General features: G+C 33.5%; 2 protein-coding genes across 26 annotated transcripts in view; both read right to left on the reverse strand.

Annotated features, from left to right (window-relative positions):
• The window catches only part of LOC127877631 (uncharacterized), a 155,174-nt gene that overhangs the window by 17,349 nt on the left and 113,874 nt on the right, over nt 1-23,951 (reverse strand). For 7 of the 11 annotated variants that reach the window (XM_052423766.1, XM_052423714.1, XM_052423719.1 and 4 more), the window contains 2 exons: nt 1,193-1,437; nt 209-347 (listed from right to left, as the gene is read on the reverse strand). The exons of 2 other annotated variants lie outside the window; for them this stretch is intronic. In XM_052423766.1, the coding sequence (XP_052279726.1) occupies nt 209-347; nt 1,193-1,437 (384 nt within the window). Of the gene's footprint in view, nt 1-208; nt 348-1,192; nt 1,438-2,846; nt 2,986-3,843; nt 4,082-5,581; nt 5,641-8,133; nt 8,371-23,951 lie in introns of those variants that run through there. 2 more of the 11 variants (XM_052423774.1, XM_052423742.1) reach the window with 2 other exon arrangements.
• The window catches only part of LOC127877775 (uncharacterized), a 184,810-nt gene continuing 172,640 nt past the window's right edge, over nt 11,782-23,951 (reverse strand). For 4 of the 15 annotated variants that reach the window (XM_052424137.1, XM_052424110.1, XM_052424119.1 and 1 more), the window contains 5 exons: nt 22,914-23,155; nt 20,124-20,256; nt 17,632-17,817; nt 16,063-16,395; nt 11,782-15,892 (listed from right to left, as the gene is read on the reverse strand). In XM_052424137.1, coding sequence (XP_052280097.1) covers nt 16,118-16,395; nt 17,632-17,817; nt 20,124-20,256; nt 22,914-23,155 — 839 coding nt within the window. In that variant the 3' untranslated portion in view covers nt 11,782-15,892; nt 16,063-16,117. The remainder of the gene's footprint in view (nt 15,893-16,062; nt 16,396-17,631; nt 17,818-20,123; nt 20,257-22,913; nt 23,156-23,951) is intronic. The other 11 variants (XM_052424062.1, XM_052424018.1, XM_052424101.1 and 8 more) reach the window with 7 other exon arrangements.

The raw sequence follows: 23,951 nt of genomic DNA on the forward strand, positions 1-23,951 counted from the left end.
GGTCTACTGACAAATATTTATTAAAGATCGGCTTCAAAAGGCTATTTAGAACTACAACTTTTTGAATTTGTATTGACAAGAAGTATTTTGAAGGACATGCAATGCTAATATACTAAATACCGGCCTAATTACAAACCAAACAGTGGTGGGTGGAGAGTATAAACATTTTTGTGGGAGTGAAAAAGGCAGTACATGTACATATATTTACCGTTAAGAAAACGTTTGACTTTAATCTTGATCTCAATCTCTGGTGGATAATCTGTGGATCCTCTTCCAGACACAAACACCACAAATACTTTTGATGACGAAACGCACCGTTCTGATGTGTCAGAAACTCTATCTATTATCTAAAATATATATATATATATAAATTGTGTCAAAACCATGAATTCATTTTAAAGCAAACTAGAAGGCCATGATGGCTCTTAAACACTCAAGTTCGACTAAAATTGTCGATTTTAACTAGCGGTTTACATCGATTAACCAAAATTCAAACGTGGTTTGGATAGTTTCAATATGAACATTCGGTTTATGTTTCATTACGATTTTATTATAATAGATACTTTCATAGCGGTAACAATTCTTTATCAAAAGTTAAACTTGGCGTTGATGTACTCACAATAAACATTCTGACTACATGTTTTTCAACAGTTTTGAATCATAAATGTGGCTTTCCCGTGGCTACACGTTTTTATTATTTCACCTAAAAATCTAGTTGTTTTAACATAGATTTACACCATTCAAACTTCGCCTAGAGTTTGTCAAGATACTCAATATGATTCAATTTGTCTCGAGATTGAATATAAATATGGCTTCTGGAGTGGTAACAAGGTTTGTCTTCATAATCAGGTGCAGGTAAAAGAAACAATGTTCCGAGTAAAGTTAAATGCCTACACATGCCTACACCTGTGACATCACATGTCAATCATGATGATCCAAAATACATGTCATGGCCACACTTTAAAACATGTAGAACTTAAAGATATCCATAACATTTGGAGAGCGCAAGAAATAGAACTCTTTAATGGTCTAGTTAAATATGAAGTCTAAATATATGTTTGTTAATCCTATAATAAGCAAATAAATGTTTACATACAATAGACAACACACATGAAACCAATATCAATAGTCAAACAAGACAAAAAAAAGTTTAAAAAAAATACACCAGAATGAGGTTCATTCACACAATTACCTTATCAGCCCCATAGTCGGTTACAAGCCTGTCATGGTACTCTACTGTGTATGACAGTGTCGAGTAGAGTGCATAGTAAACATTTTCGAACTTCGCATCAAAGCACAGATTGGTCCCCGGCTGAGAAGTTGAAATAGCAACAGAGCACCTTTGTGGCAACTGACCGCCGTCATATTTTAGGGTCATCTCATCATTCAGCTCGTTAAGTGAGTAACTGCTGCCGCATGAAGAGTTGCTTACAGTCACTGTACTCGCCGAAATAAAAATAAAGTGTTAGACATTGCTTTATATGGGAATATTCGCTTATTAAATATCCAAAAATTACTTTTACAGTAAGCCTTATAGATTCTTTTCAATGCTCTTTTTGTCATTATACAATAGTGTCGTGTATACAAGAGGCGGCCTGATTATATTTAAACAAAATATGTATACATATTATGACAGTAATGCGTTAACAACCCATGCAAATTGCTGTTGCTTTTTTATGTAAAAACATAATCTTAATGTTTCAAAAAAGCTGGGGGAGGTCATTGAGTAAGTGATTCAGCGGAAGGAGTAGTAGTTGGATTTTTGAAGACTAAACACACGTATGGGAGTATTCAAAATGTCTTGCAAGCAACGGGATATTCGATTTACTTGGGCTCTATTGAGAACATGTGTGATATTATTCGAGATCAACGCAAAAATATCAATGGTGCCACATCGAACGTCATCAAAAAATCAACCGTATAATCGCCAAAATTAATATTTCGACCATCGGGAGAAAAAGTCAATGGTGTCACCAAGATATCGGAAGCTAAACTAAGGGTAACAAGAACACTTTGTCAGCTTAACATTGCGACACTAATGAAAAGTAAGGCTTGATATAGGCAGTTATACATGAAGGTGAGAGGTCGAAGATGTAGTCTTTCTCTTCCCTTTCTTTTGCAGTTTCTCAATGTTGTGTGTAAATTAACTAGCAACTGAAAACATGAAGCCGACCTGTTGGTGTTGTTTAATTGTTGTTTGAATCGGCGTTGCCGTTACAGTTGTTTTGCTAATGATTGAAACAATCGAGTGGCACGCTGTATTTCAACACACAATTTTGCAAGTGACATTTGTTTAGATAAATAAACATGCAATAAGCTAGTGGTCATTAAAATTAATCAAAATTGTAATAAAATATAAACACCCGTCGTATTTCAAAGTTGTTACGGTTTGTTTGCTATTCTTTCAAACAATCTTAGTGTTGTTTCCTACGAATATGTTAAACACTAACATACACATGTTAATTTAAGTATCACGATCAGGGAGTGGATCGTACGCTGTTGTGGTTTAAGTGAGAAAAATAATAACTGGTGTTCATAATAGCGGCAAACGGCTGATTTTTTCGATGATTCCGTACGAACTTTTTAAAGGTTGATACATTTACCATACTTATTTGACATAATCCTTACGCACAGGATGGTCTACTGACAAATATTTATTAAAGATCGGCTTCAAAAGGCTATTTAGAACTACAACTTTTTGAATTTGTATTAAGAAGAAGTATTTTGAAGGACATGCAATGCTAATATACTAAAATACCGGCCTAATAACAAACCAAACAGTGGTGGCAGGAGAGTATAAACATTTTTGTGGGAGTGAAAAAGGCAGTACATGTACATATATTTACCGTTAAGATAACGTTTGACTTTAATCTTGATCTCAATCTCTGGTAGATAATCTGAGGATCCTCTTCCAGACACAAACACCACAAATACTTTTGTTGACGAAACGCACCATTCTGATGTGTCAGAAACTCTATCTATTATCTAAAAATATATATATATAAATTGTGTCAAAACCATGAATTCATTTTGAAGCAAACTAGAAGGCCATGATGGCTCTTAAACACTCAAGTTCGACTAAAATTGTTGATTTTAACTTGCGGTTTACATCGCTTAACCAAAATTCAAACGTGGTTTGGATAGTTTCAATATGAACATTCGATTTATGTTTCATTACGATTTTATTATAATAGATACTTTCATAGCGGTAACAATTCTTCATCAAAAGTTTAACTTGGCGTTGATGTACTCACAATAAACATTCTGACTACATGTATTTCAACAGTTTTAAGTCATAAATGTGGTTTCCACCGTGGCTACACGTTTTTATTATTTCACATGAAAATCTAGTTTTTACCATATTGACCCCCATTCAAACTTGGCATAGAGTTTGTCAAGATACTCAATATGATTTAATTTGCCTCGGGATTAGATATCAATATGGCTTCTGGAGTTGTAACAAGGTTTACCTTCAAAATCAGGTGCTGGTAAAAGAGACAATGTTCTGAGTTAAAGGGCTACATTAGTGCAATCACATGTCAATCATGATGATCTTAAATACATATCATGGCCACACTTTAAAACATGTAGTAGTTAAAGATATCCGACATTTGGTGAGCGCAGGAATTAGAAGTTATGCTCCAACTCTTCAATGGTTCAGTTAAATATGAAGTCTAAATATATATGTGTAAATCCTATAATTAGCAAATAAATGTTTACAAACAATAGACATCACACATCAAATCAATATCAATAGTCAACCAATACAAAAAGAAGGTTAGAAAACAATTACACCAGAATGAGGTTCATTCACACAAGAATGAGGTGCAATCACACAATTACCTTATCTGCCCCATAGTCGGTTTCAAGCCTTTCATGGTACTCTACTTTGTATGACAGTGTAGAGTTTTCGAAATGTTTTCGAAATTCTCATCAAAGCATAGATAGGCCCCCGGCTGAGAAGTTGAAATGGCAACAGAGCACCTTTGTGGTAACTGACCGCCGTCATATTTTAGGGCCATCTCATCATTCAGCCCATTTAGTAAGTAACTGCTGCCGCACGAAGAGTTGCTTACAGTCACTGTACTCACCGGAACAAAAATAAAGTGTTAGACATTGCTTGATATGGAAATGTTAGCTTATGCAGTCACCAACATTTACTTTTACAGTAAGACTTCTAGATTATATTCAATGCTTTTTTATAATTATACAACACTGTCCTTAATACCAGAGGCGCCCAGATTATATTTAAACAAAATATGTTTACATGTTATAAGTAAACAACCCTTGTAAATTTCTTTTACTCTCTGATGTAAAAACATTATCTTCATGTTTCAAAATAGCTGGGATTGTCATTTAAAGCATATTGCGTGGAATTCTGTGAACAAGTGGAAGGAGTAGCAGTTGGACTTTTGAAGACTATACACACGTACGGGAGTATTCAAAATGTCTTGCAAACAATGGGATATTCGATTTCCATGGGCTCCATTGAAAACATGTGTGATATGATTGGAGATCAACGCCAAAATAGTAACTGGTGTTCGCAATGGCGGATTTCGGCTGATTGTTCGATGATTCCTTACGAATTTTTTAAAGGTTTATACATTTACCATACTCAGGAATTTTGTTAGTAAGCGAGCCTTTGGCGAGCTTACTAACGAATTTCCTGAACGAGTTTAATAAAATATGGTATGATATGACAACGAGTGTCAGATCTTTTTTATCACATGCTTTTAAATGAGCATATTAAATAAATATTTACGCAAACATAATGATAAATCCCGAATGTGGTTAAGATTTCGTTACGTCATTTGACGCATTGCAGCAAAATAACAAAATGCGATTGGTCAATAAACGAAAACTTAGCCAACGAAAACGCTTAAAAATGTTACATTACACATGTGTAATATAAAAAAAATATGTAATTGTTGTATTACATGGGAAACAGGGTATAGCATGTGATAAAATAGATTCTGGTTGTCTGTGTCTTTGAACTTGGGTAACATTTTTTTGAAACGTATACAAATAGCATTAAATATTTGCTTTACATATATTAAATAAAAAACTTCAATATTAAAACTGTTGATGTCCACTAGCTCAGAAAAGCAGCCCTGCAGACACAGCAAAACCTCATAAGGGCTTGTGAGACAAACTATTTTTAATGCCAGTTGAATCTTGTCAGACATCTTTTTCATGTCAGACATGAAGGCTTAATATAAGTGAAAGTTACAATTGTTTCATTGTGACATTGTGTCTGACACCGCATGTATGTTTGTTAGACATTGTAGCGTGTTTGCTAAGTATCGGACAGATTTCACAGAGTCTGGGTATCAGGGGCTAAAAGGGGAAGAAAGCATCCATGCTACGTGCGTTATCACTGTATATCATCTAGTCCTATCAAATAACTGGATATACGTGTTAAAGTGTAAAACCAAAAACGAGATTTAACACCTGGCATAAAAAAGCAATTATTATTCGGAATTGATAACACTTATCTTATAGCATACTTACCACCACGCACAACTACCAAACACAGACCCAATAATAGAAATTGATAACACTTATTGTATAGCATACTTACCACCACGCACTACTGCCAAACACAAACCCAACAAAAGAATCTGTCTCATGTCTGATGTTCTGAAATAGTGGGTAACTGTAGATAAGTTCAGCTATTTAATTTTTTCAAACACAAAAAGAAGTAACCGGGCAATTTTGCATTTTGGACATCTTTCCGCTACTCTATATTGAATTACAACTCAAACAGTTACGATTCGTGAAATACGATGCAATTTTGTGATTCAAAATAGTTGCATGTTTATTCGTTTTATCGGCCCTCTAAATGAATTTTGGAAGTGAACAAATACAAAAACACCCATGAGTCAATATGAAGTTAAATGTGTATTCTTGGACATAACAACGAAAACTGCATTTAAATTGGCATTGTTTTGACAAAATACTGGCTTGACTAAACTTCATGTAGTAATCTGTATCATGAACACTGGTTTTCATAATAGAGGCCCTTCTGATTCGTTGCTAGCATTTGTTAAAACGCGCATGTGCTTGTTAAAAAAGGTATCTTTCTCAAAAAAAAAACAAACGAAACGCTTGCTAATGCTATTCTTAACATTTAAACATTTAATTAAAAAAATAAGCGGCATATAAGGCATTTGATAAGGCTACCATTATTACGTAAATAAGCTAGCACAATTATGTTACGTTATTTAAACATCATAGCATTACCGTAAAATTAACATGACGGAAGGGCCGATACTATGAGAAAAAGAAATAAACACTATTTACAAATCGTTACTCACTTATGCCAATTTATAGTTGATAGTCTACTGTTGTACATATTTATAAAATGATATTGTACTAACCCAAGTGTTGAACAAATCCAAGTCAGAAATTATGGCAAAATCTGAGACAGTTGCCAAGTCGCAGACCTATTTTGTAAATTCGTCTGTCCTTTTCATATATCTTTAAAGCAGTTTGCTGTTTGTCTTGTCCCCATTTTTAAGGTACCATGTTTATCCTTTTTATATCACGCTCAATGGACAGTACAATATGTGTTATTCAAACAGCAGTTTTACTCTGCTCTGCACAGAAGAGAGAATTATTGCCTTTGATGCATTCCGGGGTATGTCATTATATGTAGCAATTTCTAATGATAATGTTACAGGAATGATAAATAAGGTTGAAATTAGAATATATATTCATATATATATATATATATATATATATATATATATATATATATATATATATATATATATATATATATATATATATACAGACATCGAACTCGATGGTGAATTCAGTATATTGTATAATCCCGCATTTAAAACGCTGTAAAAATAGTATTTTGCTGCTGATAGCAAGAACAAATTGAGAAATATTCACTCGAACGTTTTATTGACAAATGGTCATTTTTATTATAGAAACCAGAAAGTTCGAATCTTGTGTAAATTTTGTTGACGTTGGGGGGGGGGGGGGGGGGGGGGCGAACATGTAAAACAACTTATTCCACAAAATAAATCCTCAAGTGTCTAACATACGCCCAAAGATTACCTATGACCTTGATTTTTAAGTTTCCACAAGTTGTACTAAGGACAATTTGACTATTTGAATCTATTTTTTCAGATTTAACAGAAATACTGAGACAATATCCTTGTACATAGTTAACAAAGCATTTAACTAGATACAATATTGCTTCTTGAATGTTTTTCGGTATATATGATTCTTTTAACGAAAACGGTGTACAACCCAGTTGGTTTCCATTCTCATACGCAATCTATACCAGTAACAACAAATTTAAATGGGAACCATTTGATAACAGTGCACTTGCTTTCCCTTGTGAGATACAGTAACTGATTTCCGAGTAGCACTTGACATAACGTAAAACATAAGCACATGTTCATTGTTCATTTAGGTCCTTCCAGAATATCATTTCTCTGAATTAGATCAGTTGTTTCTAACGTTCGGGAAAAAAGGTCAGGAAATCGGAATTGGAATGGTACCTTTGTCCGCTACCAACTTTATAATAAGGAAATACGATTTTGCTCTAATCGTTTTCTGATGACCAATTGAAATGACATATTTCCTCTAATACTCACTTTGTGAGTTTTCCAATAGAGAATTAAATGGAGAATCGGTTTTAAATACAAACAGAAATATTTGTTGGTTTAATTTGTTGATGAATCCAAAATAGAATTGTTATGATAAATTACCATTGAAATATTAAGTGATGTGTTGTATAACCCTGTCGAGAACCAATAGCCGAAGAAGAATTCAAAATAAATCTTTCTTATGTGTTAAACAAATAAAAAAACTGCAAAGAATCAAGGATAGCGTTTAAATGACAATATTTCTAAATATATTCACTTACAAACAGTATGTTGGTGTATATAGTATATTTTTTATTTTATGCTTTACTTAAAAATAACTTAAAAAGTTTAATGTTTTCCAAAAAACAGTTATCACTGAACAAAATGATAGGAAAAATAAAGAACACATCTGGGTTGTAAGGGTTCCTTACTAGAATTGGCCTTTTCCTAAGAAAATACCTGATATGTTAATTAATTTGTCATATTTGTGTTGCTATAATATAAAATGTTTAATAAAATGTCTTACTTGTGTTGAAAATCTTTTCATTCAATAGAAACAGTCGGCTTAACTTCTAAGTGAGCGAATATACATGAAAAGCGGCTATCCGAAAACGGCGAACTTTTTAAATGGCGCGATTTGAACATACAGAAATATTAAAGCAAGCTCTTTAATCATGCTTCTGATTGAGAATTCTAAAGATGAAAACCTGATTTTAATTACGTCCAACACTCTGAAAACATATTTATACCAAAACAACCTGCTTTCGATTTTAAAATAAACCAGTTTTTAGTTCTTCTTGAATGCTTCGAGCTTTTATGAGTAGTTTTAAGTGCCGTTTTCCGGTACTTTATAAAGAAGGGAAAAAATCACTTAAGCATATGTCTTACCAATTAATTCAGACTATGCTACAATCTACGTAATACATGGCAAACGTTGTATTATTCATATAACACTCATTCAAATTATCCAAATAATATTTGGTCATAATAATTCGTATTGAATGCTTTTAGCTTTAATTAGTACATGTTTATCTACAACTCATAAGTTCCATCTGGTAAAGGCGAACGCCATTTAAAAAATAAGTACCGCGTATGTCTATACAGTCCAGTTCAATAAACCTAATACATCGTAGCAAACGCAATATATGTACCATCGATATATATTTGCGTGTCTTTGTGAAGAAATTCTGAAAACAAAAACTTGAAAAAAAAAGTTATCAAACCGAAAGCGGAAGTTTTGAATTGACGGTATAGTTTATCTTACGGAAGATCCGGAGTCGGTGTGTCGGTTGATCAGACAGATGATATATCTTGCGGAGGATTCTGGAGATAGCCGATATACATTTTGCTCATTTTTATATTCGGAATTCTCGTCGTTGTCTATTGAAAAAAACTTACATTTTCGTATACCGTTCACGTGTTTGAAACTTGGATATATATTATTATTCTGCTAGTACACCATATAACTTACGTTGTTATATTGTGCGCATAATGGATATATTTATTATCTGTTTGTGTTTATTTTGCTCAGAAAAAAGTAAATGTCGTCATATGTGTCCTCACATGATTTGAGATAAATGTATTTCTTCGTCTTCTAAACATATGGTATGATGTACAGTCTGGTCAGGGGCTACGCTTTTCGCTTCAAAAAAAGCACGCAAGGTTTCGTGATATCTCCAAAGTAGCCTTTTCGGTATGCTTGTCCTTACAATACTGCGCAGATGCGCAGTCTGAACTGGAGTTACGCTGGCAGCACATTGTATAAAATTCATTTTCGCATTACTCTGATCTTTCAAAATCTCGTTGCGTCTTGTAAATGGAGCATCAAACCATGATACTTTCCGATAATATTTGTAAGTCACACTGTTTTGAATAACAAACTGGAAAATGTGTTTAGCCAGTTCTGGCTTGCATAGGTCGCACATGTGTGGCTAGATAATAATTTAACGATTTCATTTCAATCGTGGACACTAGACTATTTCGGTAGTTTTGTCTCATAATACAAGAGGAAAGACATTCACCGATAGTTTTTAATTCAGTTCCCCTAAACTTCTTTGTGTTTGATATATTGAAAGCTGTTGTAAACCAAAAGCGTTTATTGAAAGTACATTCCGCCTTTCCCCTGACGATTTATTGACCTTGCAATCGCCATCTTGGATAATTTGCTGACAATGCTTATTTGTAACTGGGCCAAAATGTGCGTCAAAGGGGGATAATGCTCAAATCAGCATATGAAATAAATGAAGATAATTCATTTGATCTGCTGGCGTTACGTTAAAGGTCATTCAAGGTGAAAAGTTCAGTTAAACAGCTACGCCGAAAATCCTATTATACTTAGAAGTATAGTAATGTCCTTACATAAGAACAAGTGTTGAATGAACACACACACAGGTTCCTGACAAACGTAAATCCAAATAATTGTATCTACGTCAATTTTATTTAGCCTACAAATGACAGAATCGCGTAATGTTTGGACTTTGGACTAAGTCAAAATTCTCTACAGAAATATCCATTGAGACAGAAACGCAACGTTCGTTAAACCATTTATTTGATTATTCACATCGAACAAAATCATAGACGCAATCTGGTAAACAACAATTCTTAATTGTAATCATTGTACGATACTTCGCTGTATTATGCTGATTGTTTTATGAATTTATGGAAATTCAGCCATTTGCTCGATATCTAAACAATTTATTAACCGTTTGCGCCTTTTTGTTCTACCGATTACTATTTCCTAACATGATTATTTACGAAAACAAAGTGCAGTTATTAATAGAATTGAAACGAAAACAACAGTTGGTATGCTTATTTTGTTTCATAACCTCAGTTACTGCGATAAAAAAACTTGTTTCGTATAACGTACATTAATTCCAGATACCTATAATTTTTAAACCGTCTGGAATGATAACAAAATTGCCTCTTATTTCCCAGGCATTGTTTGCCTAAGTGTTGCGCGCCTGACAAAGGGCAAAGTTATATATCAGTGCCACAGATCAAATACAAAAAATCAACTTAGATTTTGAACTTAAACTAAAATGACTTTATTTATGGGTTATTGTTTCTTTCCTTAAATCAGTATGTTCCACATGTTATCATTCAACCAAAGTATTTGAAATGTGAACGTTAATGACCGTGTGCAGGAGGGTATTTCTCTCGAAAAGCATTTGCTACAACTTACGGTCCACTGGTCTGTAATGTTATTTCAGGAATCTAAGACATTAGAAATTTTGATTCGTTACTTCAATTTAGTGTAAGTTTGTTTGTTACATTTCTATCAAGTTTAACACTATATCAGTTATGTAACTATGGTCAGTTATTCAGCTCAAACTTTTTCTGGTGAATAGAAACCGATCTTAAGGGTATACTTGCACTAAGTAAACATACTAAGTAACACCTGCCCTACTTTCATCAGAGAAAGACAAGAATGGCCGTTGAATGTATTGTATGGTAAATCCCCACACAAGTTATGTACCGGATCTGAACTCGTGCAATGCAAGCTCTCTACACAAGTTATGCACCGGATCTGAACTCGTGCAATGCAAGCTCTCTACCAAATGAACTAGTCGAATGACCGGTAAGTTAGATGCAGTTTTTGTTGTGCATTTGTGCATATAATTTATTCAAACCATAAGTTGTTCGTCATGTTTCAACTTTCTTGTAATTTGTCACTGTTATAACACGACTTTTGCATTAAAAACAGGCACGTTTTAAACTTTAGTCATTATAAAGCACATGTTTAAGTCTTATCATATTCCCTGGTGCAAGATAATATTGTTATCATAACGTCCGTCCATCTGCAAACGAATTGTTCGACAAAGTACGGTGGCATGTTTTTCCGAGTACGACATTCAAACTGTATTTATTGTTGCTTATGCAATGGTGATGTGCATCTGATATTTTGCTGTAGAATATGCCAATTACAACTCAAAAGTGAAATAACAATTTTATCATACTTGCTACATATAACTACCTTCGGCATCAACACTGATGTTGTGTAGTTCAAATATATTACACATGGTCTTTGAATTGTTTTTGTCACATGCTTACGTATTGTTTTCTTGGACGTATTGGTTTTGCAGGACATCAACGTTGAGGTAATGGGTGTCCATTATTGTATACCGAATCTGATATTATTAAATGTGTAATTATGGGGCTAAATAAGACAAATAAGTACATAACGAACTTTATTCCGTGTTTGCTTATATAATACAAACTAAAATAGTATGCAATGGATAGCCAAGCAAGTAAGCAGTTAGACGCAGCATAAACGTGATTACAACATATTTAAACTAAACTGAAATCGTTTTGTGCAAATTACAAAAATATAAATCGTAACAAATGGCGCGCAAATATATACGCCAAAACGACTAGAAAGCCCAACCCGATTCGAGGTTAAAGCTTAAAATACTTTAATAGAAACTGCTGACGTAATCAAATCATGTTTGAATCATTTTAAGGTGATAAAAACGTATAACATGATAAAAACTAGCATAGTTCCAGTTAAGAAAGATTCACAATCCCAAATAGTACATAAATTCTTGTTAAACAAAATTACAACAACCACTGTTGTTACAATGTCCTTCAGTTAAAACAAGAGATTGCCAAGCAATATGGTCCCCTACCGGCTCCACCATTGTCAGAAATACCACCATTGTCAGATTATTTTTTTATTAGTTGCCATAGCAACCAGAATTTTTGACGAAGGAACAAAATGAAATGACATGCATAATCTCCATATTGCCATCTATCCATTTTTCAAGTTTCATGAAAAAAATATGAAGAACTTTTAAAGTTATCGCAGGATCCAGAAAACCACCATTTAAACAGTATTTCTAGTCTATTTGTTGCCATAGCAACCAGAATTTTTTTCGTAGGAACAAAATTAAATGACGTGCATAATGTCCTAATTGCCATCTATCCATGTTTAAAGTTTTATGAAAAAATATTAAGAACTTTTAATACTATCACAGGATCCAAAAAAGTGTGACAGACAGACAGACTGACAGACAGACTGACTGACAGAGATCAAACCATAAGTCCCCTCCGGTGAAACTTGTAGGGGACAATAAAGCCATCAGAGGACCCTGTTCATCTCAGTCATTCATCTTAAGCCTGTGACCTTTAACCTTATTTCTAATACTCAACAAGAACGATCATTTACACAGACTGAATTTGGTTGGCCAAATGTAATTTTTTTACACGACCCATTGGTGAAGGCTGACAAGAGAGCAGTACTAAAACTTAATGGCTCAGTTTTTTTCTAGCTATTGGAAAAACGTATGTGGATATTGTAATTTTTAAAGCTTGAATTGGAAGTTTTAATGAAATGTTTAAGTCTTAAAGGATATTTTTTATACAAAACAATCTGTATAATTTGATCAACTTTTTAGAAAAAAACTTTACTAGCAATTGTTAGCCCTTCTTAATATTGAAATCATTGAATAAAGCCTCTACCTTCTGTATTTTCTGTATTTTTCTGTACTTTCAATTTTTACCCACAACCATTATCACAACGTGTAACTAATGCCAGCAATAAATGACAAGCAAACAAATATACACACTTATTATCATAAGAAGTAAATCAGCAATTGATAATAATGCACAGCACAAATATATCATTATTTGAAATATAAACTGGTTAATAAAGTGATATTTTAACCAAGGATTAGTAAAAAATATAAATAAATAAAATACAACAACAATAAATCCAGTATTTGAATTAATATGTAAATGCTCCCTGCCCTTTTTAAACAGAAAGAGCGCAAAAGGTCCAAGTTCTTCACCTGAAACTTTGGGGAACTTTACTGTTAAGAAACTTTGTGATGTTATCAAAACCATGTTCAAAAAGATTAGACAATATATATTCATTCTGGAGTGCTCACAATGTTTTACTCTAGTGATTGTCATACGAGTACACTTGCACCCCGTGTGGCAATGTTTTCAATAGACTGATACCATGTTCAAACTGGGCAGAGACATGATATTAAAAAGGTAACCCCTAGGGTGGAATGATTTTCTACCCAAGAGACATGATTGAAAAATTAAGATTTAGTAGATAACCACCATGCACTGTTACATGCAAAATACCAAACCTTGCCTTGTAGTCTCTGAGATTTTCACTATTTACATATAATAGAAACTAGTAACCCTCAGTGCAGTGCCAGATGTGTTATTTTAACAAACTTGGTTTAGAACCACCATATGATGTTACAAATTTAAAAACAAACTTCTGTACCTTGCAGTTTCTGAGAAGACTTTCAACATTTTCATTACAAACATACATTAACTAAATGAGGCTGAAAATCTTAAACATCAGCACTCCCTATTACAATCATGTTTTTCATGTTAATTTAACAAAATTCAGAAGTTCAACTGGCAACTTTTATCATATATATATAGTAAGTGTGTCAATTAAATTATTTAAGAAAAATCACTATTTCTCCTTATAAATATAAAGCGAGAGAAGTTTTCATCAAAATCCAACTTAAGTTGAAGAGAAGCTCAAATAACAAGTATTGCTTACAGACCAACATAACGACAAATCATTATGTTGAGTCCTGTATACCTTCCCCCTTCCAACTAAGTGAGGATATTAAAAACAAGAGATGTGTTTGTCAGAAACACCATGCCCCATATTGCGCCGCTTTGAGGCCATACATTTTACTTTGGACCTTGAAGGATGACGTTGACTTTTCACCACTCAAAATGTGCATCTCCATGCGATACACATGCATGCCAAGTATTAAGTTGCTATCACAATATTGCAAAAGTTATGACCAAGGTTAAAGTTTTGACGCCCCTTTGAAGCCATTTATTTGACCTTTGACCTTGAAAGTGTACCTTGACCTTTCACCATTCAAAATGTGCATCTCCATGAGATACACATGCATTCCAAATATCAAGTTGCTATCTTCACTATTGCACAAATTATTAAATATTGCAAAACTTTAACCAACGTTAAAGTTTTCCACAATATGACAGACAGACGGGCCAAAAACAATACACCCCCGATCATTCGATCCAGGGGCATAAAAAGAATAATAAAACCATGAAAAAGCAACTATCAATTATTCCACACACAAATTACATGAGTACTATTGAGTGAACTGCATGCAACAATATTGATATTAAAATACATGAACATTATTTTTAAAATTAAACAACATTTTTTTACTTTCAAGACTTCTATATTTTACAAATAAAACATACAGTTGAACTGTTATTTAAAAAAAATGGTATTCTACAAACAAAATCTGGTGTGCTTTTTACCCTTTAAATGTCATCTTTCTTTAAAGGGATCTTTTCACGGTTTGGTTAATTGACAAAATTGAAAAAAGTTGTTTCAGATTCGCAAATTTTCGTTTTAATTATGATATTTGTGAGGAAACAGTATTACTGAACATTTACCATAGTCCAATATAGCCATTATATATATATATATTTTGACGATTTGAAAACCTAAAAATTATCACGCGTTGCAACGCGAAACGATTGAATAATTTGGAGAGTTCTGTTGTTGTCGTTTAAATTTACGAAACTACGAAGATTGCTTATATAAGGTATAAAATACTTAAACTGTGTATACCCGGCAGAATAGCCGAGAGGGCTAGTTCGTTTTTACTTCAGACTAATTCCAGGACTCTGGGGGTCACAGGTTCGAGCCCTGGTACCGGCTACTTTTTTTTCCTTTTATAATTTTATTATTGATTTTTTACTGGAACTTTAAAGATCCAATATTTACATTTATCAATATAAAGCATTTAATGACAAACTTCAAAATATGCCAAAAATCTGTGAAAAGGTCCCTTTAATGTAAAAGATGAAATTATATGATTGAATCCTGATTATATGGAAAAAGCAAATATATTAACAGTTATCATGACAAAAAAACATACCCAATGGGAACTTTTTAATAATGTGTGAACAGGATGTGATTATAGGAACAAGTTAACTTGTGGTTATTTCCACGCCTTTTTCAGTGACAGTTATTGTCTTTGGCTTTGAACAATAACGCTTTTCAAAACTAAATATAACAAAAAGTTCTCAGTAACAAACATGGCAACTTTGCACGATCAACTTGTAAAATTAAATGTTAACTAAAACATCAAACACATAATTAAATTATGTTACATCAATCAAGATAAGGTAAAAAGCAGTGTACTCCATAAAACATGTTATTATTAAAAGTGTCTTATGATCAAAGACAAAACATGTTGTTTCCTGTCCGATTGTGGGCTTCATAGCTACCATGTACGCTTAGGAAGTATAGGGCGGTGTTGGCGCTGAAACACAGATTATTGTAAAGATTATATGTTAATATATTCTTACTTATACAGAAGTATAAACATATTCTATAAGATATTCTCAAATCATAATCAATACTCAACAGTCAACCCGCAAAAAACCTATGCATAGTGTTGCTGGGGATGTATATTTGTGTGTTCTGTAATACCTGATGGTGTAGCAGATTGTTGGTTCCCGTCATAACCTTTTTGTGGTTCCTGTTGTTAACCAGTCGGACCTGGTGGGTACCCTGCCTGTGTAGCCGGTGGATAACCAGACTGTTGTGATGTTGGAGGGTCACCAGACTGTTGTTGGTACTCAGCAGGTGGGTAACCAGTCGGACCAGGCTGGTATCCAGCTGGTGGGGCTTGTGGATAGCCTTGTGGTGGTTGGTACCCAGCCTGTGAAGGTGGAGGATAGCCTTGGTACCCAGTTGGAGCTGGATCATTGCTGGGCACCATCTGGTACCCACCCTGGTTACAGGGCTGACCTGTTGTGTATACTATAAACATGCAGTTGTAGTATTACATGTATAACAACACTAGCATCGTTTATGTCGCCAAAGCAAAGCAAAAGCAAAATCTTATTATTAAATCTACATGTACCTCAAACTGGTAAATTTCATACAGATACATGTATTGATATTGTTTGGGGAAAAAATGTAACCAACAATTTTTATTTCAACATAAGGCAACACAAATTTCAATAAACTTATAATAGCCACTTGTTAGAATTTAATTCAATGACACATACACTTTGATTAGTTGTTTTTATCAATAAAATATGCCACAACAAGAGATGTGTTTGTCAGAAACACAATGCCCCCTATTGCTCCACTTTGAAATAAAATTTCATTTGGCAGGTTTAGAAATTATATCCCTTTAAAAGCTTATAACTTCCCTTGGATTGTATTTTTTACTTTTAACCTTGAAGGATGACATTGACCTTGACCATTCACCACTCAAAATGTGCAGCTTCATGATATACACATGCATGCCAAATATCAAGTTTCTATCTTCAATATTAAAAAAGTTATGGCCAATGTTAAAGTTTTCGGACGGACGGACAGAGAGACGGACAGCCTGATGGACAGTCCAACTGCTATATGCCACCCTACCGGGGGCATAGAAACAAGTCCATTAATCAAGTTATGAATTTATAGAAAATAACCGTTAAGCTAAATTCAAACAATTGGTTTAGCATGTCGATCTCTAGACAAAGGAAGCCATTTTTATCGACAAGTACTTTGATGACGTCAAACTGGGAATTCCCAAAAACATCTTATATACCAAAGAATTTCATTCTTTTGACTCTTTGTATACAATTTTACCATTTAAAACATACAATGTAACTGCTAACATAAAACTTAGTTTATCAAAATAAAAAAATAAAAAGTACCAAGCTCCGGTTAATCGGTAAGTATCAATTTAAAGATGATCTTTTATGTTATAAATCTATCTGCATTTATAAATCATTTTTGTATGGTACATTGATGTGTATTTCAGTAACTGACAACTGCTCTACTTGAGTCAGAAGTAGGGGGGAGAAAGACTGTAGAAATCATTTCATGACCTATCTCGAAACATGATAAGTGGGGTCGGAAATAGATGCCTTGATCTTCGGATTTGTAATCAGTGCTCTATCAACAGCGCCCTATGACCTTCAATCATCATCGTTGTATTCAAGCCTTTGACCAAGTAAGCTGACCCATAAATTCAAACTTATGCATATTTCCTACCTGCCGTTGCAGCCATTGTGGTCTGTGGCTGACGAACGACTTGGCCCCGCCTGTTCCGCTGGCGTTTGAGACAGCAACAGACGACAACAACACAGGCCACAATAACCAACACCACAACACCCACAATAATGCCAATGACAGCGACGCCAATCGTTTTAGCTACCTCAAATACATTACTTGACAAAACTGAAAGAGAAACAATGCTCTATTTGCACATGTCTAATGCAAAAAAGGCACAATTCTGTAAAGATTTGCTTGTAAAATATATCATAATGCTTCCTGTCTAGCAGCTGTTTGATTGTTATGTAAAACAGTGATTAAAATATTGCATGCCCACATTGATCCAAAATTGAAAACCTTGCTCAAGGGAAACAATCATTCCGATTTCTATGGTCATAGTAAGCGTTTTCTCCTCTTTGACTAAAAATTAAATATGCATCTACTTGATCAGTTTTTTTATGCTGTATGGAAATCCAAGATTGGTGCCAGTAAGCTTTCTTGAATCTAATCCATGCTCTTGTTTTTGTTATATGGGACTCTCAAGGCTTTTTCCTGGTGACGTTAAACGGACCCATTCCCAAAGAGAAAAGGTAACAAAATCCCAATGTAAAAATAAATGTAATTTGATTTAAAAAATAAATAAATGTCTCATAATTATTATATCTCAATTTTATTTCAATAACAAAGTATATGATTTTAATTGATATGATTTTGTTCCAAAAGTTGATTGCTTAGTAAGAGTTTTATTAAATAAGTTTTCCCGAATCAGTCTACTTTTAGCCTGAAAATATACCCAATCCCAAAATTGCATTTTTTTCAAAATGGCCAGGAAAATACCTGCTGTCATGTATATCAGAACGTTTTCAAGGGAAAATCTTTTATTCAAGACGGTCATCAGAAGGCCATTTAGAACTACAATTGTAAGCTCATCTATTTTTTGAAAAAAAATTATGAGCTATTGTCATCACCTTGGCGTCGGCGTCTGCGTCGGCGTTGGCGTCCGCTTAAGTTTTGCGTTTAGGTCCACTTTTCTCAGAAAGTATCAATGCTATGGCATTCAAACTTGGTATACTTACTTACTATCATGAGGGGACTGGGCAGGCAAAGTTAGATAACTCTGGTGTGCATTTTGACAGAATTATGTGCCCTTTTTATGCTTAGAAAATTGAAAATTTTGGTTAAGTTTTTTTTGTTTAGGTCCATTTTATTCCTTTAGTATCAAAGCTATTGCTTTCATACTTGCAACACTTACTAACTATTATAAGGGGACTGTGCAGGCAAAGTAATGTAACTCTGACTGGCATTTTGACAGAATTATGTGCCCTTTTTATACTTAGAAAATTGAAAATTTGGTTAAGTTTTGTGTTTAGATCCACTTAATTCCTACAGTATCAAAGCTATTGCTTTCATACTTGCAACTTTTATTAACTATCATAAGGAGACTGTGCAGGCAAAGTTATGTAACTCTGACTGGCATTTGGACGGAATTATGGGCCCTTTATACTTAGAAAATTGAAAATTTGGTTAAGTTTTGTGCTTTGTTCCTCTTTACCCCTAAAGTATAATAGATATTGCTTTCATACTTGGAACACTCGCAAACTATCATCAGGGTACAGTAAAAGGACAAGTTGCATAACTCTGGCTATCATTTTTACGGAATTATGGCCCTTTTTTGACTTAGTAACTTAGTAACTGAATATATGGTTAAATTTTGTGTTTCGATCCACTTTACTTCTAAAGTATCAAGGCTATTGCTTTCAAACTTCAAATACTTTCATGCTATCATGAGGTTACTGTACCTGGCAAGTTGCATTTTACCTTGACCTTTGAATGACCTTGACTCTCAAGGTCAAATTATTAAATTTTGCTAAAATTGACAAAACTTCTTTATTTATGATAAGATTTGATTGATACTTTGACAAAACTACTCTTACCTGACATACCACAATAGACTCCACCCAAACTATCTCCCGTTCCCTCCCCCCCTCCCCCCCCCACCGAATCTTTTTTTTTAAGATCATCTCACAAATGACCACCACACCTTCACACTAACCCCCCCCCCACCCACCCCCCCCATTTTTTTTGAAACGGTTAAAAAACATAAATATTTATTTTTATTATTTTATGTTTGAAATACCGTCCAACCATCGCACCCAAGAATCCCCCCACCCCCCCTCCCCCCGAAATTTTTGTTTGCATTTTTTTTCCGCATTTTTGGAAGATAATGTAATAAATGTCCACACCCCCACACTATACACCCCTCCCTCCTTTGTGATTGAAAATGAGAGTCCCTTCACCTTTAAAAAGAAAACAGATAAGCGGTCTGCACCCGCAAGGCGGTGCTCTTGTTTGAATTTGTATTGACAATAATTATTTTGAAGGAAATGTTATACTAACATACCAAAGAATCAACCTCACCATAAACCAAACAGTGCTCGCAGGTGATTAAAAACATATCTAGTGGGGATAAAAGAGGCAGTACATATATTTACCGCTGTCGTCTTGGATTTTAATCTTGATCTCAATTTCTGGTTGAACAGATGATCCTCTTCCAGACACAAACAACACGAATACTTTCGATGACAATGCGCACCATTCTATTGTGTCCGAAATACTGTCTATTGTCTGCAAAATGAAACACAATTATGTAAAAAAAAACATTACTTCATTCAAACAGTAATACATGATGGCCCTAACACGCACAACTGGGCACAAGGACTACAATAATTGTACATTTAACCTATCTCTTCAAGTTTTGTTCACATCACGGAAATTTGTATTTGGCCTACCGGTAGTCAGTGTCAATATGAACATTTTTTTTTTAAGTTTCATCAAGATTTATCATCAATGAGACTCCAGAGTAATTTATGAAACATAAATATTTTATTTCTAGGCACATTTTTATGTAAAGTCTGCTAAGATATTTAAAAAAAAATCTGATCAAGATTCAGAAAGTAAACACACTTTCTTCAATTCACCAAGGCGCCTAGTTTTTTGCCAACTATAATGTGGCCAATAGCGCGTGAACAAGGTTTCACTTTAGCCATATATTCGGACCAAGTTTAATGAAGCTTGAACATGTAATCAAGTGTCAACAAGATTTTACTAAAGCCATAAAAGAAAAACAGCCCCGTCCCCTGTCAGCCATGTTTATCAACAAACCAGAGCCATTTTCTCACTAAGCCGAGACATCATTAGAACAAGATGTCTAACCATGTTTCACGAAGATGCGACAATTAAATTTATTTACTGAGTGTTAACAGCCTTTTTTAATATGATCTAGTTTTACAAGATAATGGTTCTAAAAGCAAAACAAACATGGTTTGAGTTAAATATTAGTAGATCTATGAATAATCAGATTTATCTCATGCATTATTATGTTTTTTGCTCTGCACTGTCTTCTTGTAATAGCATTTCAGTGAAATAGAAGACATTGAAAGGTAAACATTTAAAATATTGTCATGCCCTAGATTGTTTATGAAAACATGTGTTTATGTACATGTACATTGTTCATTTTCAGCGTTTATGTTTTGCATCTAAATGACTATGTCACTGTTATTTAATGCTTTTATTGGATGCTGTGTGGAAATTAGAGCTGATATTAGCCGATGCCTACCTTTTGCGATTCCTTATTATTTGTAATATTCTTTTTAATTGTCTCATTGTAATAGCGTCTGTTAATATGGCAGCCATTTGCGTAAACAGGAAGTTGATTTCCTGATGCTGAGTGCACTGTGGGTAGTTTACAGTGACTACAGTATTTTTGACAGTTTCGTCATACAATATCATTTGTTAAATATACATATTCCTTCTTAAAAATTGTTTAAAAAGGTAATAGTCATCTTTATAAATCATTTATTGATTTAATTAATATGTATTTGACTACTGTTTCATTGATATATCGTCAGAAATATCATTTTAATATGAGTGACATTTACCGTGTCAAGAACGCTCAAATTCTATTGTGCGCTCTTGCGCGCTTTACTGCGCGTTGTTTGTGCGCTTTTTGTGCACAATTCATATGTGCGCTTTTATGTTATTATTGCACAATTTTATGTGTGCGCTTTTGGAGAGTATAAAAGGCACTGAAAATTCTCATTCGAGGACTCTGAACTTTGTTTTCCTAGGTGTGAGACCTATTTTATTTTTCTTATATAAGCATTTAAAATACAGTTTTCAATAAGACTTAGCTATTAAAATTAAGACTGAATTTTATAAATAATTTAAATTGCATTTGTCATCTTTTTAGGACATTATAAAATAGAGAGTGCAAATACTTAACATGACACATGTATATTGCTGTATTGTTATGTAAATGTCTGAGAATTAATCTGTCTGTTAAGAAATATATATATTGAAAGTTGTTATTTATTTATTCGTTATGAAAGAATAAAATTAAGAAAGGTTATAAATCTTGAGTTTGTATTTTTTTGACAATTTTAAAACAACTGAATAGGCAAAATGTTATTCTTCGTTTACTGCTTATCAATGTCCATTTTAGTTCTATGTTAAACTTGAACAAAAGCTTCAAGTTTGGAAAAGTTAAATAAATTGAAATAAAATCACAACTACCGCTCTGCTCGTGACAATATGTTAATTAAACTTAGTAAGAAACGTCAATAACACAACAGTTGTCATTAAAAATGTTAAGTGAATGTTTATACATGTAGGTATTGTTTTTTTCCCAAACTACCACTAAGGCATTCATAATTAATGATGTTTGTTTTGCTTTTTTATAGTTTCTATAACTAAAGTGTTAGAAGGTCGTTTAAAAAAAAAACATGCTCCTATGACCTCTTGGTTCAACGCTATAATAGGTTTATGTTGAGGTCAAAATGAGCCTTGTGGTATTCGTGTTACAAAAAAACTGTGTTTGTGGGTTAAAATCATACAGACGGAAAAACAAACCAACGATAAACATATCTTCAAACTTACAAAAATAAAGATAAAAAAATACAGGCCAATCACTATTTGCCTCCCCGATATTATACATGTTGATGCTGGGGGCATAACAATTGTCTCATTTGTTGACAATAGCAATAGGCAGCAATAGTGCATTGGATAGTAGTTTCTTAATTCTCTTACATTTTAATTAATGGTCAAGCTATTAATGAGGGCCAAATAGTCTTCAATGTTTGTAAGACCTATGATTAGAAAATAAAAGTATAAGAACAATGGACAACACACAAATAACCAATATCAAAAGTTAACCAAGAAGCAAAGAATGTGAGAATATTAATACATTTTTTACAACTGAATCAGGTAAATCCACACAGACATACCTTATCTGCATAAGTCGATACACGCACTTGATAGTACTCTACTTTGTAAGACATTGTTGTTAGTAACGTATTTTCGAACTTCTGCTCAAAGCACAGATTTTCGCCAATCTGAGAAGTTGAAACAGCTATAGAACACCATTGTGGTAACTGACGTCCATCATATTGTAGGGTTATATCATCATTCAACATGTTGAGTGAGTATTCCTTGCCACATGAAAAGCTGCTTACATTCACTTTTAACCCTTGAATAATAAGAATAATAAGAATAATAAGATACATGTAGTGTGAGAAATTGCTTGTTGCTGCAATGTGGGTATGTTAGCTTTACCAGTAGCCAACATTTACTATGGCTTAAAATAGATAGTAGAACTATTGAAAATTCAAAACGGAATTATGAAAAATGATTTAAAACTGTCTTTCTTTCAACAATAAAATACAACAGCAATAAATTAAGATTTTGCAGTGCTAACCTAAAATATCTTGTTTTGAGATTGGTTATAAAATTTCAAAATGTTAAATATCTTGATAGTGCTGCAAACAGGCACACATAAGTCGCTTATTTAGGAGAGTAACTGGCCACTGATCATAAACAAAGAGTTTTATATAGAGAAATGTTCGTCTGGGTCTGTAGATTATGGTATGAGATTTCATTTGTTCGAAAAGTGCTGGAGGGCTTCAAAATCAAAGATTGCATCCAAGATGGCCGCCAAAAGTGTCCTACTCACTGTATACATTACAACTTTTATTTTATGTGGGGGAAATTGCTATCCTCCTTCTAAATCAACATTAAATAAAAGGGGTGTGTATCTTAAATGCTTTATTTACCTATTACCATGTAATGGAATGCATTTTTGTGCATATTTTACTGAAAAATAGCAAAAAATGCTCCAATTTTGGGGGCAAAGTCTAATATCTTTATGTATAACTATCAAGTATTTGATTAAAATGTACATAAAATCAGGTAAAATTAATAAGTGTATTAATATCCTTTAAAGCAAATGAAAAAGAAAACTTTATGGTCAAGAATACGATCCAGAT

The sequence above is a fragment of the Dreissena polymorpha genome, chromosome 1 (genome assembly GCF_020536995.1).
Source record: "Dreissena polymorpha isolate Duluth1 chromosome 1, UMN_Dpol_1.0, whole genome shotgun sequence".
Classification (NCBI taxonomy): domain Eukaryota; kingdom Metazoa; phylum Mollusca; class Bivalvia; order Myida; family Dreissenidae; genus Dreissena; species Dreissena polymorpha.